Below are 12,377 nucleotides of genomic sequence, written 5' to 3'. Positions count from 1 at the left end.
CTATTCAGCACTCTCCAGCACTTGAACGCTACTACAAGCAAGCGTTCGTGTAGTTTTCAAAACTAATTTGTAAAACCCTTTTGGCTCCACTTCTTGCCATAATTGATCACAATTAACCTTTTTTGAACCTCTCTATATAACCTGTGTCATCCCGATTGATTACACAATAACCTTAAGACACAGTAATTTAGGAAAAGTCTAACTTAAATTAAGTGACCTAATGCACTAATAATTTCAATATCAAATATAGAAATTTTTATATATATAAATTTATGTTATTTTCTTAAATATTACTTTTAAAAATTCTTAAATTTGAAGCAATAAAAGTTTTTATATCTTAATTTTTTTAAAATAGAAAACTGTCGGCGCTTATACCTCATTATTACCATTTTCGGTTGGTTCTTGTTTTGAACTTATGAGATTGGATTGAAGTTGACCGGGCTTTTAATTACGAGGCTTCTAACACTTCACTAGTTAAAAAATTGGGCCGGCCCTGCCTCAGCCCATTATCATCTGACTGATGCTCTCGCGTTAGAATTTGCTAGCAGCACGAGAAGACCTGATCTCCATTCAGAAAAGCATTCAATCATTCTTCTCCAAACGCTGCGATTCCATCGATAGTTCAAGGTACCGTTCCAATCTCTATTCCCAATTCCATGAATTGACTTCGTTTGGATGCAAAGGAAAAATGAGAAAAAGACAGGAATTTTTTAATCTTAAATTTTCACCATCTAGGGCTCAAGAACACAGAAAAAGGCACTTTACCTAAAGCTCATGTGATTCTTTGGCCTAGTGGATCTTTTTTTTTTTTTTTTTTTTTCTTGTTTTCGTTTTGGATTTTTGGCAGCAAAAAAAGTGAGAGATGACATAGGAATCGAAATGTGGTTTCTTTTATTTTTCTGCATTTTCTTGGTAAGAAAACAGAGGGCTTGATTTTCATTTTCGGTGTTTTATAACTCGGGAATGCTATTGCTGGAAGTTTGAATTCTAGGTTTACCTTTGCACTGCCGTGGAACTATTGCAAGTTTTGATTGCAGCTCTGAAACTTTTATTAGATTGACCGTCTGTTGCGATTTGAGAACGCTTTCTAATACAAAAATAAATTTAGATGCAGAAAAAAAAAAAGAGAAAAGGAATTATAATTTTGAATTGGAAAATTTTCACACTGAGGATTTGGGGGAATACAGAAAAATGCCATTTTGCTTAAAACTCACACTACTGTTTAGCCTAGTTGACCTGAGATTTGCAAAATATGTGAGATAACATAGGAATGAAACTGTTATTTTATTTTATTGCTATATCTTGGAAATGAAACACTGGGCTAGAGCTTCTCTTTGAATGCTTCTACCTTGTCAATGCTATTGCTGAAAAATTTGAATTCTAGGATTTCACAATGAGCTAAGCTCACACTAGAATTTTTGTCAAATTAACTGTGAACTTTATCTTTATCTTTTTTTTTTTTTTTTGATAGGTAAATTAACTGTGAACCTTATCTTGTACAATTATATACAAAAAAGATTTGGCTTGAATTAACTTTCATTAATTTTACCATGGAAACATAAATGGTGCCCACCATGTCACCAATAAATCCCAATGTAAATAGAACCCTTGGAAAAAGAAAAAAAAAGGAAGAGCAACAAAAATGTAAAAACTCGTATCTTAAAAGAAGAAAAGAAAGAACTTTAAAGTGCAAAATAAGTAAAATGAATTTAATTTTATCTGTTATTACCGACAGATAATAAAAACGTGATTTATTATGACATCTAAGGTGAATTTGTTATGACTATTATAATCAAGTAACAAAGACATGGAATATGAAGGGAAATAAGTGATGATATCATATGGGTATCTTGGTTAGAAAAAAGTCTGCAAACTCTTGATATGTTGAACATACTGGATTTCTTTATTGGTAGAATTTATTTCATAATTAAATTAGAGAAATGGTAACCACCTTATATGTAAAATCCATCTTTTTTTCCCCAGGAAAACTTTATCTTATATTTATTTTGATCCATACATGTGTATGTTGTTTCATTTAGGTGTCTTTGAAATGGGCTTTTGAGATACACAGCAGAAAACATTGAGCAATATTTATGGGAAAATTGTGTGGAAAGCTTTTGGGGGAGAAGCGCATGATGGATGTGATGTGGGTCTGAATGATCCTGCTACAATAATGGATTCTAATATTATCATGGAGAGTGCAATCGTAGAGCCTCGTGATGATATGGAATTTGAATCACATGAGGCTGCATATGCATTTTATAAAGAATATGCTAAATCTGTGGGGTTTGGTACTGCTAAGTTGAGCAGTCGTCGTTCTAGAGCATCAAGGGAATTTATTGATGCAAAATTTTCATGCATAAGATATGGAAACAAGCAGCAGTCTGATGATGCCATTAATCCCCGACCTTCTCCAAAGATAGGTTGTAAAGCAAGCATGCATGTGAAGAGAAAGCCAAATGGAAAATGGTATGTCTATACTTTTGTAAAGGAGCATAATCATGAGCTTTTACCTGCCCAAGCACATTTCTTTCGAAGCCACAGGAGTACTGATCCACTTAAGAATGACGCTCGGATACGAAGAAGGAAGATCTTAGCTGCAGGGTCCAAACAATTCAGTGCTTATCAAAACATTGATTGTATAGAGAATTATATGAGAAATCAGCATGATAAAGGGCGGAGTTTGACTTTAGAAGTTGGGGATGCTCAAGTGCTGCTTGAGCTTTTTATGCATATGCAGGAAGAGAATCCAAAGTTCTTTTATGCAGTGGACTTAAATGAAGAGCATCGATTGAGAAATGTTTTCTGGGTTGATGCTAAAGGCATGGATGACTATACTAATTTTGGTGATGTAGTTTCTTTTGACACTACATATTTCTCAGACAAGTATAAAATACCATTAGTTCTTTTTATTGGAGTGAACCATCACATTCAACCCACATTGCTGGGTTGTGCATTGATTGCAGATGAGACGGTATATACTTTTCTTTGGCTAATGCAAACATGGCTTATATCAATGGGGGGACAAGCTCCACGAGTGATACTGACTGAACAAAACAATGCCATGAAAGCAGCTATTGCAGCGGTCTTTTCAGACACACGTCATTGTTTTTGTTTGTGGCATATATTAGAAAAAATCCCTCGAAGGCTTGATTATTTGACTGTGTGGCATGATAGCTTTATGGTAAAATTTAAAAAATGTATTTATCAGTCATATACGGAAGAACAATTTGAAAATAGATGGTGGAAATTAATTGACAGATTTAACCTTAGAGAGGATGAATGGGTTCAGTTACTGTATGAAGATCGCAGGCAATGGGCACCTACATTTATGAGAGATATATCTTTTGCTGGGTTGTCTCCACCTTTACGATCTGAAAGTTTGAACTCCTGGTTTGACAAATATGTCCATGGGGAAACTTCATTGCGAGAATTTATTGAACAATACAAACTTGTGCTGGAAGATAGGTATGAAGAGGAAGCCAAATCAGATTTTGATGCATGGCATGAAACACCCGAGTTGAAGTCTCCATCTCCTTTTGAAAAACAAATGTCACTAGTATACACACAAGAAATATTCAAGAAATTCCAAGTTGAGGTTTTGGGAGCAGCTGCTTGTCATCTCAAGAAAGAAAATGAAGATGAGACAACTGTTGCATACACTGTCAGAGACATTGAAGATGATCAGAATTTCAAAGTGGACTGGAATGAATCAAAATCAGATATTTATTGTTCATGCCGTTCATTTGAATACAAAGGTTATCTCTGTAGGCATGCTATTGTTGTTCTCCAAATGTCTGGTGTTTTTCGCATCCCATCTAAGTATATTTTGCAACGGTGGACAAATGCTGCTACAAGTAGGCATACCATCAGTGAAAAATTGGATGAGGTGCAATCTAAGGTCCGCCGTTATGATGATTTATGTCGACGAGCCATAATATTGGGTGAAGAAGGATCTCTTTCTCAAGAGAGTTACAATATTGCTCTATGTGCCATAAAAGAAGCTCTAAAGCAATGTGCAAGTTTGAATAACTCTGCAGAGACTGATGCAAGACCCAACAACTTGGTTGTTCATGCTATTTGTGGAAGTGAGGAAGAGAATCAAGACAGCAACACCATATCTAAAGACAAGGTACCCAATCCGAAACTGACCAGCACAAACAAGATTCCTAAGAGAGCTGAGGCTAGGAAGGAGAAGGCTAGTAATGAAAATAATGCAAGCAAAAAAGGAAAGGTTAGCGAGTTTGGTGTTTGATATGTTTACTTCTACTTGTGTTGCTGTTGAAAGTTGTTCTGAATGTCAGCCAAATAATTTGAGTATGCTTCATGTTTCTCTCAGGTACCTTTGGAGGCGGAAGTGATGAGCGTTGGAACACAAGACAACTTTCATCAAATGGTTTGTCATACTCGCATCTTTATCCTACCTTGGGTGCCTATATTTCTATCGCATCAGTTTCTGATGAGTTTTGGTGTTACTTAACAGACATGCAATATGGCATTTGATATAAGCAATTACTATATCATATTGGAAAAATAGACTTTGAGTGTTCTTTTTTTTAACTAGGATAAGTTATAATGATGATTGAAGTTATGGCATGCCCTAAGTATGACCATTTGCATGGGCAGAAGGGTTTGGTTTTGTAATAGCAAAAAGGGTGATATTTTGAACTGCTCATTCTTATACAAATGCAGGCTGTTAGATGTCAATTTCGCATATACTTCATTAAGGCATGGCTCATATGATGATTATAAGCTTGTCTTTGTGTGAGCATTGTTCAAGCAGGATTATTGATGAAATATGTGTATTCATAATTATGATATGCTTCAGTATTAATTGAGTCTTGTTAGTCACTAACCTAGTGGGGAGTCCTAATTAACAAAGTTTTTCAATTTAATAATGTTAGTTTTCTGTTGTGCTTGTAGCAGGAATTATCCAACATGAGGCCAGCACAGTTTCATAATGTAATGCCAGCACAGTTCCAAAATATGGTGCCAGCAGTGTTTCAGAATGTCATGACAACACCATTTCATAATGTGGCTTCAACAAATTTGCACGAGAAGCGTATCCCTCGTTAGGTCAATCTCTTGGTTTGTTTTTTGTAAAGGTTTTCATATAAGCTACTTAGGATTGTACAAATAGGAGTTTAACATTTTGCACGTTCCTAAGAGAGGTCAAACATAAAATTGGAAGAGAGTAAAGCTTTGATATTAGGTTATGCTTTATTTTACTTTGATATTGATATAGTTGACATAAGTTTGGGATTCATTTGTTGACCAGGAATGTAAAGGTAAGTTGTTCTAAATTGAGTATGTTACTATTCTATTTGAGTTTGATTATTCTTTCTGCCTGTTTTAAGAGGATTCCAACAATTCGTATCTACCGTTGTGAATGTAGAATTACATTAGTGCAGAAGTGTCAATAATTTTGAACGGGTCAAGTCTCAAGACTGGTTGCTAGGCAGTAAGCCCACAGAAGTGTACTGCTTCTTTTAACTTTATACCCATAAGTCATGATGAGAACTTGTATGGTCATTTGGTTCTATGTTTCACTGTAACTGAAGGAAAAAGGAAAAGTTCACATTCTTGAAAAAAAAAGAGGGGTGGGGGGAGGGGGCGGTGGGTTTGGGGGAGGAGGGAAAGAACATGCAGCAACTAGAACAGATTCAAAATATGGAGCACAAGTTATCTGGTTGGGATGATTTTGCCATTCTAAACGCAATTTGTGCAGGCTTAAAGGTTTTGCTGTGTGTTTGAATACTCCAAACCCATAAAGTTACCATCATAGCTTCTTTTCTTCCCATTACTTGGATATGCAGTAGGCTCCACCCCTAAGAAGTCAACTGTCATTTTCTCACCATCGCCCATGAATAGTTCTTCCAACCGGTCTGCAGGGTTTTGATTTTTCATCTGCATAAACAAAGAAGAGTCGAATAACCCACTGTGAGAAACAGCATAGCTAGGTCTTACATCTACTGCATCCAAGTCCTTGTTAAATGTTTCTTGATTTCCCACATATAAACCATTTGCTGTTGCAGAAACTGGTCCCATACTGCAACTAATTACTGAAGAAGTCTCCTGGACCGACCCACATGAGTTCGTACTGCCAACAGAGTATCCGGTAAATCCTCTGAAAAGAACTGGGGCGATAGAATTGTCACTTATCTTAGCACCCATTTCAGCAGCTTTTTGCAACAAGGCAGTTGCGGATGTGTAAGTGGAGCCAATACCCATGGGAGAATTATTCGATCCAATTCCTGAGCCAAAACATTCCTGTGAAGTTGTTGGATTGAAAATCTGATTTAAGTTATTTGATATGGTAAGCCCAGGTGAATTCAGAGATGCCGGCCTTGTTATATTGTCAATATTCTCGTTGAAAACTGACAAATTCATCGACATGTTTGCACCAGAGCTTGATTCCGAAGTGGGCATCGAAGAAGAGAACAGCACTTGAGGCTGGTTGTGTGGCGTTCCTCCTGCGGCAGCAATTTGCTGGTTTGCCTTATAATTTTCCGCCGCCGATGCATCACAGAAAGCTCTATGTGTTACGAAACTGTCCTTCCTGCACAATGCATCCATAACAACAAAACTCATTTCCTTTCATCATATTCAGAAGAAGACTATAATCAGGAAGAAATGTTCTACCTAGAGAAGATTGTACCACAATCACAGCGATATTCTCTGGTTCCACATATCTTTGTATGTGCCTTCCAGTCTGATTGAACAGCATAACGTTTTGAGCACTTGTCACACTTCCATCGCTTCTCTCCGTGCTTTCTGCAGAAGTGCTTCTTTATTCCAGTCAAGTCACCAAGAGCCCGGCTTGGGTCATGATGCACGCAGTTGGGCTCCGGACACACATACACCCTCTTCTTAACCTCTGTGTTTGACCTTTGCTTTAGCTTCCATGGCAAGTTGTGCCCTCTTCTATGGAGCTGAAGGTTTTGATCTCTCTGGAATCCCTTGTGACACACCTCACAAATGTACCTATTTGTTGCCATCAGAGTCCTTGGTGACAATGCTACAACCTCTGCATCTGGGTCTGAAAATTTTCACCCACAAGGATATGACTGATAATCTTGGGAGGTTTTAAACTTGATAAAACTAGGGAATTCCACCAGACATGACTTGGTCTGAATTGGAAAATTTTTTCCCTTAAAACTACCATATTGCAAGTGACAAGCTGAATTTAAGAAGAAAAAAAAATCTAATTTGAGTTGAAACTATACAGTTTTTATTCCATACAAAAATGATGCTCCAAAACTTTGTGCAAGGCATTCCAAAATAAATGGACAGTATGCATTTGAACAAGATTTATCTTTACTTGCCTGGATTCCCTGGAAGATTTCTTTTCTTCTTTAATGCAGTGGTGATGGGAGTGGGACCATCAGCTCCGTTTTCACTGGGATTAGGACTTCTATTAGAAGACTGTTGAATGATGGTGCTCTGCAATTGTTCGACTTGTGCAAAGCCCTGAAACAAATTCGACATGCTTGAAAGTTTCAGCTCTATCCTACGTTGGGAAGACTCAGAGCTGAGGATATATGCTAAGAGAAGATGAGGTTTGGGTAGCAGACAAAAAGAGGAAGAAATTTCATACCAACCCTAATCAAAGACAATGGTCCCTCTAATGACATGAGTGAGAATGGGATTAGAATTCTTTGATAATAACATCATTGTATCAAATAATATTAGTTAAGATTAAATATAGTATAAATGGACATTTTGAGTTGGATCTGTTTGTCTCTTTTGCTAGGTGAAGCAGGAATCAGCACATCCTCAAAAATGTCTCTTTCAGTACTTCAACCTGAATTGCAGAAATGTAGGTTTAGAAAGATAAAAAATTCAAGCCATGGGTTATGAACTTGCCAATATCAGAGATTCATATGAGCAGAAGGGTTAGAGGCAATCTGAAAAGGACAAACAAGCGGATGTCAAAAGAGAGGTCCGTGTAAAGAGACAAATTTAGCCTACTATGTTATGCCTACCTTCTGTGGTGATCCTCCTGGGCACCCACACCAGTATTTTGGTGTTTGTCATGCCTAATTGTCCTTTTGTTTGGGAATTTGAATATATTTTACACCCTGCATGCAAATATGAAATCAAATTATTTGAAGCGCTTCTATGCTGTAAGCTTATTATAATGCTTGAACAGTGACTTTGTCCATATGCAATGAGTATATCGGGTGCATTAGAATTATACAAGTATCATAGTAATATTTGAACTGGCGTTGGTACTTCAAAATCAAGGTCATTCCAGTAGGATTTTAGGTACTTGCTCTGCGATCTATTATGTTGGACGGGTAGTTGATAGTTGTTTAGGATTCCAGTAAATTTTTAGCTGGTGAGGGTTTGCTGGGTATCACACCATCATTTACTCGTACTAAGCTTGGACTTGGTGGAAGCAAGTAGCAACGAGCCAGCCCATCTTCTGTAATGGCCTGGACAAAGAGTGGGGATATGATTATAACCTCAGTCTGAAAGCATGTAAGCGCAATAGCGGCTTCAGTGTGAATTAATTAAGAACAATTAGAAAGGGCGTGGGAGCATAACTAATGGGTGGTGCAAGTGCTTAGGAGGATTCCCATGGATGGGCAGTGGCCACAAACGTCTTGATGAATTAGTTGGCAATCAAACCTGTTACTCTTCGGATTTGAAATCTGCCACATGCTGCAAGTTCGATAGGGGCCATAGGAGTGAAAAACAGGTAGCCTTTTTTGAGTAACAGTTGCAGGTTTGGCAGCGGCCAAAAAAGTTTGAAACCCGCACAAAACCGTGTTATCTATTTTGCCACAGCCGAGCTCTGAATCTCACATCTCGCCCTAAGGAGCCTAGTCCTCACTCCTTGGCCCTTTGCCTCAACTTCTACCTCAGGAATCTTCTTGAATCATTGCTTTCTCCACAATTTGCATCTCCTCTTCGCAGACTGGTTGGTTTACAATGCCTTTGCAGGATAGTCTGATGAAGAGAGGTTGGAAATTTTGGTCTGAAGCCCACCCAAGTTTTGGGTTGGGAGTTAGGACTGCCCTGGTCCGTCAAAAATGGAAATGCAAATATATATACCCTTGTTTTCTTTGCCTGACATGAGTGTGTCCTAGGTCTTTATCTTTTTCTTGCTTTCCAGTTTCCCCTCCTGCAACCAAGCGAATCTCTGGGAGGACGGCGACGACGCTCCGCCGCCGACGCTATGAAACGATCAATTGAGGAAGACATCAGCACCACCATCGCCTCCACCACCACCACCAACATGAAGAAGCCCGTCTTCTTGACCAAAGCCCAGCGCGAACAGTTGGCCCTTCAACGTCGCCAGGAAGAAATCGCCGAACAGAAGCGCTGTGCTGAACAACAGCTACTCCAAGCCCGCTCCTCCTCCGCCAACAACTCCTCCCACACCGCCTCCACCAACAAACCCTCAGATCCCTCTCTGGACAGCCGCCACCACCGCTCTTCCAGAGACCGAGACCGGGATCGCGATCGCGACCGTGACCGTGATTCAGAGCGGAGAAACCGCGATCGGGAACGCGAGGAAGAGGCCAAGGTTCGGGGGCTCGCTCGCTTAGAGAAGCTAGCTGAGCGGGAGCGAGAGAAAGAGCTTGAATCCATCAAGGAACAGTACCTTGGATCCAAGAAACCTAAGAAAAGGGTTATTAAGCCTAGCGAGAAGTTCCGATTTTCCTTCGATTGGGAGAACACTGAAGACACCTCCCGCGACATGAATTCACTCTACCAAAACCCTCACGAGGCTCAGCTCTTGTTCGGAAGGGGGTTTCGTGCTGGCATGGATCGCCGTGAGCAGAAAAAGCTCGCCGCCAAGAACGAGAAAGAAATGAGAGAGGAGATTCGCAAGAAAGAGGGCGTTGAGGAGAGACCGGAGGAGGCTGCAGCTCAGAGGCAGAAGGAACAAGCCGCCGAATTGTATGATACTTTTGATATGAGAGTGGATCGCCACTGGACAGAAAAGAAGCTCGAGGAAATGACTGAGAGGGACTGGAGAATTTTTAGGGAGGATTTCAATGTATCTTACAAGGGCTCTAAGATTCCCCGCCCTATGAGGAGTTGGGTAGAGAGCAAATTGAGTCCTGAGCTGCTCAAGGCCGTGGAGAGGGCTGGCTATAAGACTCCTTCCCCTATTCAGATGGCAGCTATTCCTCTCGGACTGCAACAACGCGATGTGATTGGGATTGCTGAAACTGGTTCTGGTAAGACTGCTGCATTTGTGCTTCCCATGCTGACTTACATTTCTAGACTCCCTCCCATAAGCGAGGAGAATGAAGCTGAAGGGCCTTATGCTGTTGTAATGGCCCCTACGCGAGAACTTGCACAGCAGATTGAGGATGAAACTGTTAAGTTTGCCCATTATTTGGGTATCAAAGTGGTTTCTATTGTAGGTGGTCAGTCCATTGAAGAGCAAGGGTTTAGGATCAGGCAAGGGTGTGAGGTTGTAATTGCAACGCCTGGGCGTTTAATTGATTGCTTGGAGAGGCGTTATGCTGTTTTGAACCAATGCAATTATGTTGTTCTGGATGAGGCTGATCGCATGATTGACATGGGTTTTGAGCCACAAGTGGTGGGTGTTCTGGATGCAATGCCTTCAAGCAATTTGAAGCCAGAGAATGAAGATGAAGAGCTTGATGAGAAAAAGATATACCGGACCACTTATATGTTCAGCGCAACAATGCCACCAGCTGTGGAACGGCTTGCAAGGAAGTACCTAAGAAATCCTGTGGTTGTCACAATTGGCACTGCTGGAAAGGCCACTGATCTGATCACTCAGCATGTTATTATGGTGAAGGGATCAGAGAAAATGCCTAAGTTGCAGAAGTTGCTGGATGAACTTGGAGATAAGACAGCAATTGTGTTTATCAACACTAAAAAGTCTACAGATACTCTTGCCAAGGGTTTGGATAAGGCAGGCTACCGAGTGACAACTTTGCATGGTGGAAAGTCACAAGAGCAGAGGGAAATTAGCCTTGAAGGTTTTAGGACCAAGAGATATAATGTTTTGGTTGCAACAGATGTGGCTGGGCGTGGGATTGATATCCCTGATGTTGCTCATGTTATAAACTATGACATGCCTGGGAATATTGAGATGTACACGCATCGTATTGGACGGACGGGCCGTGCAGGGAAGACAGGGGTGGCCACTACATTCTTGACTCTGCATGATTCCGATGTCTTCTATGACCTCAAGCAGATGCTTATTCAAAGTAATAGTCCCGTGCCTCCCGAACTAGCAAGACATGAGGCTTCAAAATTCAAGCCAGGATCAATTCCTGACAGACCACCTAGACGCAATGACACAGTTTTTGCACACTGAGCAATTTCAAATTTCCCATGCCACTTTAGTGATAAGTCTGACTTAATTTGCCATATTTTGGCGTTTTAGCAGATTAAACCAACAAGCACAGTGAAATGAGTTTGCTTCTTGATTGGAATAGAAGTGTCTGTAATGTGATAACAAGAAATCCAGAGTGCTGAAAGTAGTGGATGAAGCTAGTACTTCTGTGGTATAGCTGCTGCTATGCCACTGTTGCCGTCTAATTCAAGGACCTTCATAATGATATTGATTGAGAATTTGCTATTATCCCTTATTTTCTTTTTGTTCATTTATGCTGAAGTTGATTTAAAGGGATTAATTTTTATTTTTCAATGTGCACATAGGAGTTGTTATTTATCTGACATCTAATACCAATTTATCTCATGCATTACCATCCTATCAAAATGTGTTGAATTCAGTTATGCTAATAACTTCCTTAGCTTAAAATAGCAATTCATGTATTATAGCTTAGAATGTAGAACTAATATAGTTATTAGGTGCCTTGGTTTGAAACCTGTAATTTAGCTGGGTTTTCCTTTATGGACTATGATGCCTCTTCTAGAGGATCAACTGAAATCAGGTAGATTAGCTGTAATGAAAAAGAATGGAAAAGAAAAAGACAAAGGAGGGGGTGGGGGGAGAGAGAGAGAGAGAATACCAAAAGTTAGATATTCAAAGACCTAGATTAAATTGATCTTACTAAGCCTGTCATGAGAAATGGATCAGTTGGATCATGGATTGTTATTTTGTATTTTTCATTCATTTCTCATTAATGGAATTGCTATGTAATATTGGGATATTTGGGTAACAAGGTAAATTTAGAGTATTCAAGCTTTTTAAGGGATTTACTAATACAGCAAAAGCAAATTATGGAAACTAGTTTGGATGAAGATGAAATTTCTCAATATTCTTCTGAACTAGCCTTTCTGGAGAGACCATGATGCATCATCATCATAATCATCAGCAACACATCATTATAATCTAAAATTTCCCCAGATGGAAATGGATTGGAAACAAGTAATTTCAGGTTTGAAGCAGTATGTATGTGTGTTTTCAGAGTTGG

At 39.4% G+C, this 12,377-nt stretch overlaps 3 protein-coding genes across 5 annotated transcripts; 2 read left to right on the top strand and 1 right to left on the bottom strand.

Annotated features, from left to right (window-relative positions):
* Window positions 1-491: 491 nt before the first annotated feature.
* On the top strand, window positions 492-5,303 carry LOC100251355 (protein FAR1-RELATED SEQUENCE 4). Of its 2 annotated transcripts, none has more exons than XM_002274591.4 (4): window positions 492-627; window positions 2,040-4,234; window positions 4,340-4,396; window positions 4,924-5,303. In XM_002274591.4, the coding sequence occupies exons 2-4, from the start codon at window positions 2,174-2,176 to the stop codon at window positions 5,074-5,076; spliced, it is 2,271 nt and encodes a 756-aa protein (XP_002274627.1). In that variant the 5' UTR covers window positions 492-627; window positions 2,040-2,173; the 3' UTR covers window positions 5,077-5,303. The 2 variants fall into 2 exon arrangements, with proteins under 2 accessions (XP_002274627.1, XP_010655208.1); XM_010656906.3 differs by having other exon boundaries at window positions 493-627; window positions 4,927-5,303.
* Window positions 5,304-5,336: 33 nt separating this feature from the next.
* LOC100258126 (zinc finger protein GAI-ASSOCIATED FACTOR 1) lies at window positions 5,337-8,719 on the bottom strand. 2 transcript variants are annotated; one of them, XM_059739795.1, is made up of 5 exons: window positions 8,635-8,719; window positions 7,986-8,438; window positions 7,326-7,804; window positions 6,643-7,039; window positions 5,337-6,559 (listed from the first exon to the last, which is right to left on the bottom strand). In XM_059739795.1, exons 3-5 carry the CDS (start codon window positions 7,486-7,488, stop codon window positions 5,731-5,733), a joined length of 1,389 nt encoding a protein of 462 aa, XP_059595778.1. In that variant the 5' UTR covers window positions 7,489-7,804; window positions 7,986-8,438; window positions 8,635-8,719; the 3' UTR covers window positions 5,337-5,730. The 2 variants fall into 2 exon arrangements, with proteins under 2 accessions (XP_059595778.1, XP_059595777.1); XM_059739794.1 differs by having other exon boundaries at window positions 8,551-8,661.
* On the top strand, window positions 8,568-11,653 carry LOC100263263 (DEAD-box ATP-dependent RNA helicase 21). Its single transcript, XM_002270608.4, is given in 3 exon segments — window positions 8,568-9,348; window positions 9,350-9,395; window positions 9,398-11,653. Coding segments are annotated over 3 exon segments (2,127 nt in total). The 5' UTR covers window positions 8,568-9,184; the 3' UTR covers window positions 11,315-11,653.
* Window positions 11,654-12,377: the final 724 nt, after the last annotated feature.

This window comes from Vitis vinifera, chromosome 9 (assembly GCF_030704535.1).
Source record: "Vitis vinifera cultivar Pinot Noir 40024 chromosome 9, ASM3070453v1".
Lineage (NCBI taxonomy): Eukaryota > Viridiplantae > Streptophyta > Magnoliopsida > Vitales > Vitaceae > Vitis > Vitis vinifera.
The sequence above is the reverse complement of the archived record's forward strand: the minus strand, read 5'-3'. Positions and strand labels throughout refer to the sequence as shown.

Bases quoted from the DNA above. Each gene is read 5' to 3' on its own strand.
- LOC100251355 (XM_002274591.4), top strand. From the start codon at position 2,174: ATGGATTCTAATATTATCATGGAGAGTGCAATCGTAGAGCCTCGTGAT. The intron at 4,235-4,339 runs GTTAGCGAGTTT...TGTTTCTCTCAG, and splicing joins ATGCAAGCAAAAAAGGAAAG to GTACCTTTGGAGGCGGAAGT. The intron at 4,397-4,923 runs GTTTGTCATACT...TTGTGCTTGTAG, and splicing joins AAGACAACTTTCATCAAATG to CAGGAATTATCCAACATGAG.
- LOC100258126 (XM_059739795.1), bottom strand. From the start codon at position 7,488: ATGTCGAATTTGTTTCAGGGCTTTGCACAAGTCGAACAATTGCAGAGC. The intron at 7,040-7,325 runs GCAAGTAAAGAT...GAAAATTTTCAG, and splicing joins AAATCTTCCAGGGAATCCAG to ACCCAGATGCAGAGGTTGTA. The intron at 6,560-6,642 runs GTAGAACATTTC...TGCATTGTGCAG, and splicing joins TGTGGTACAATCTTCTCTAG to GAAGGACAGTTTCGTAACAC.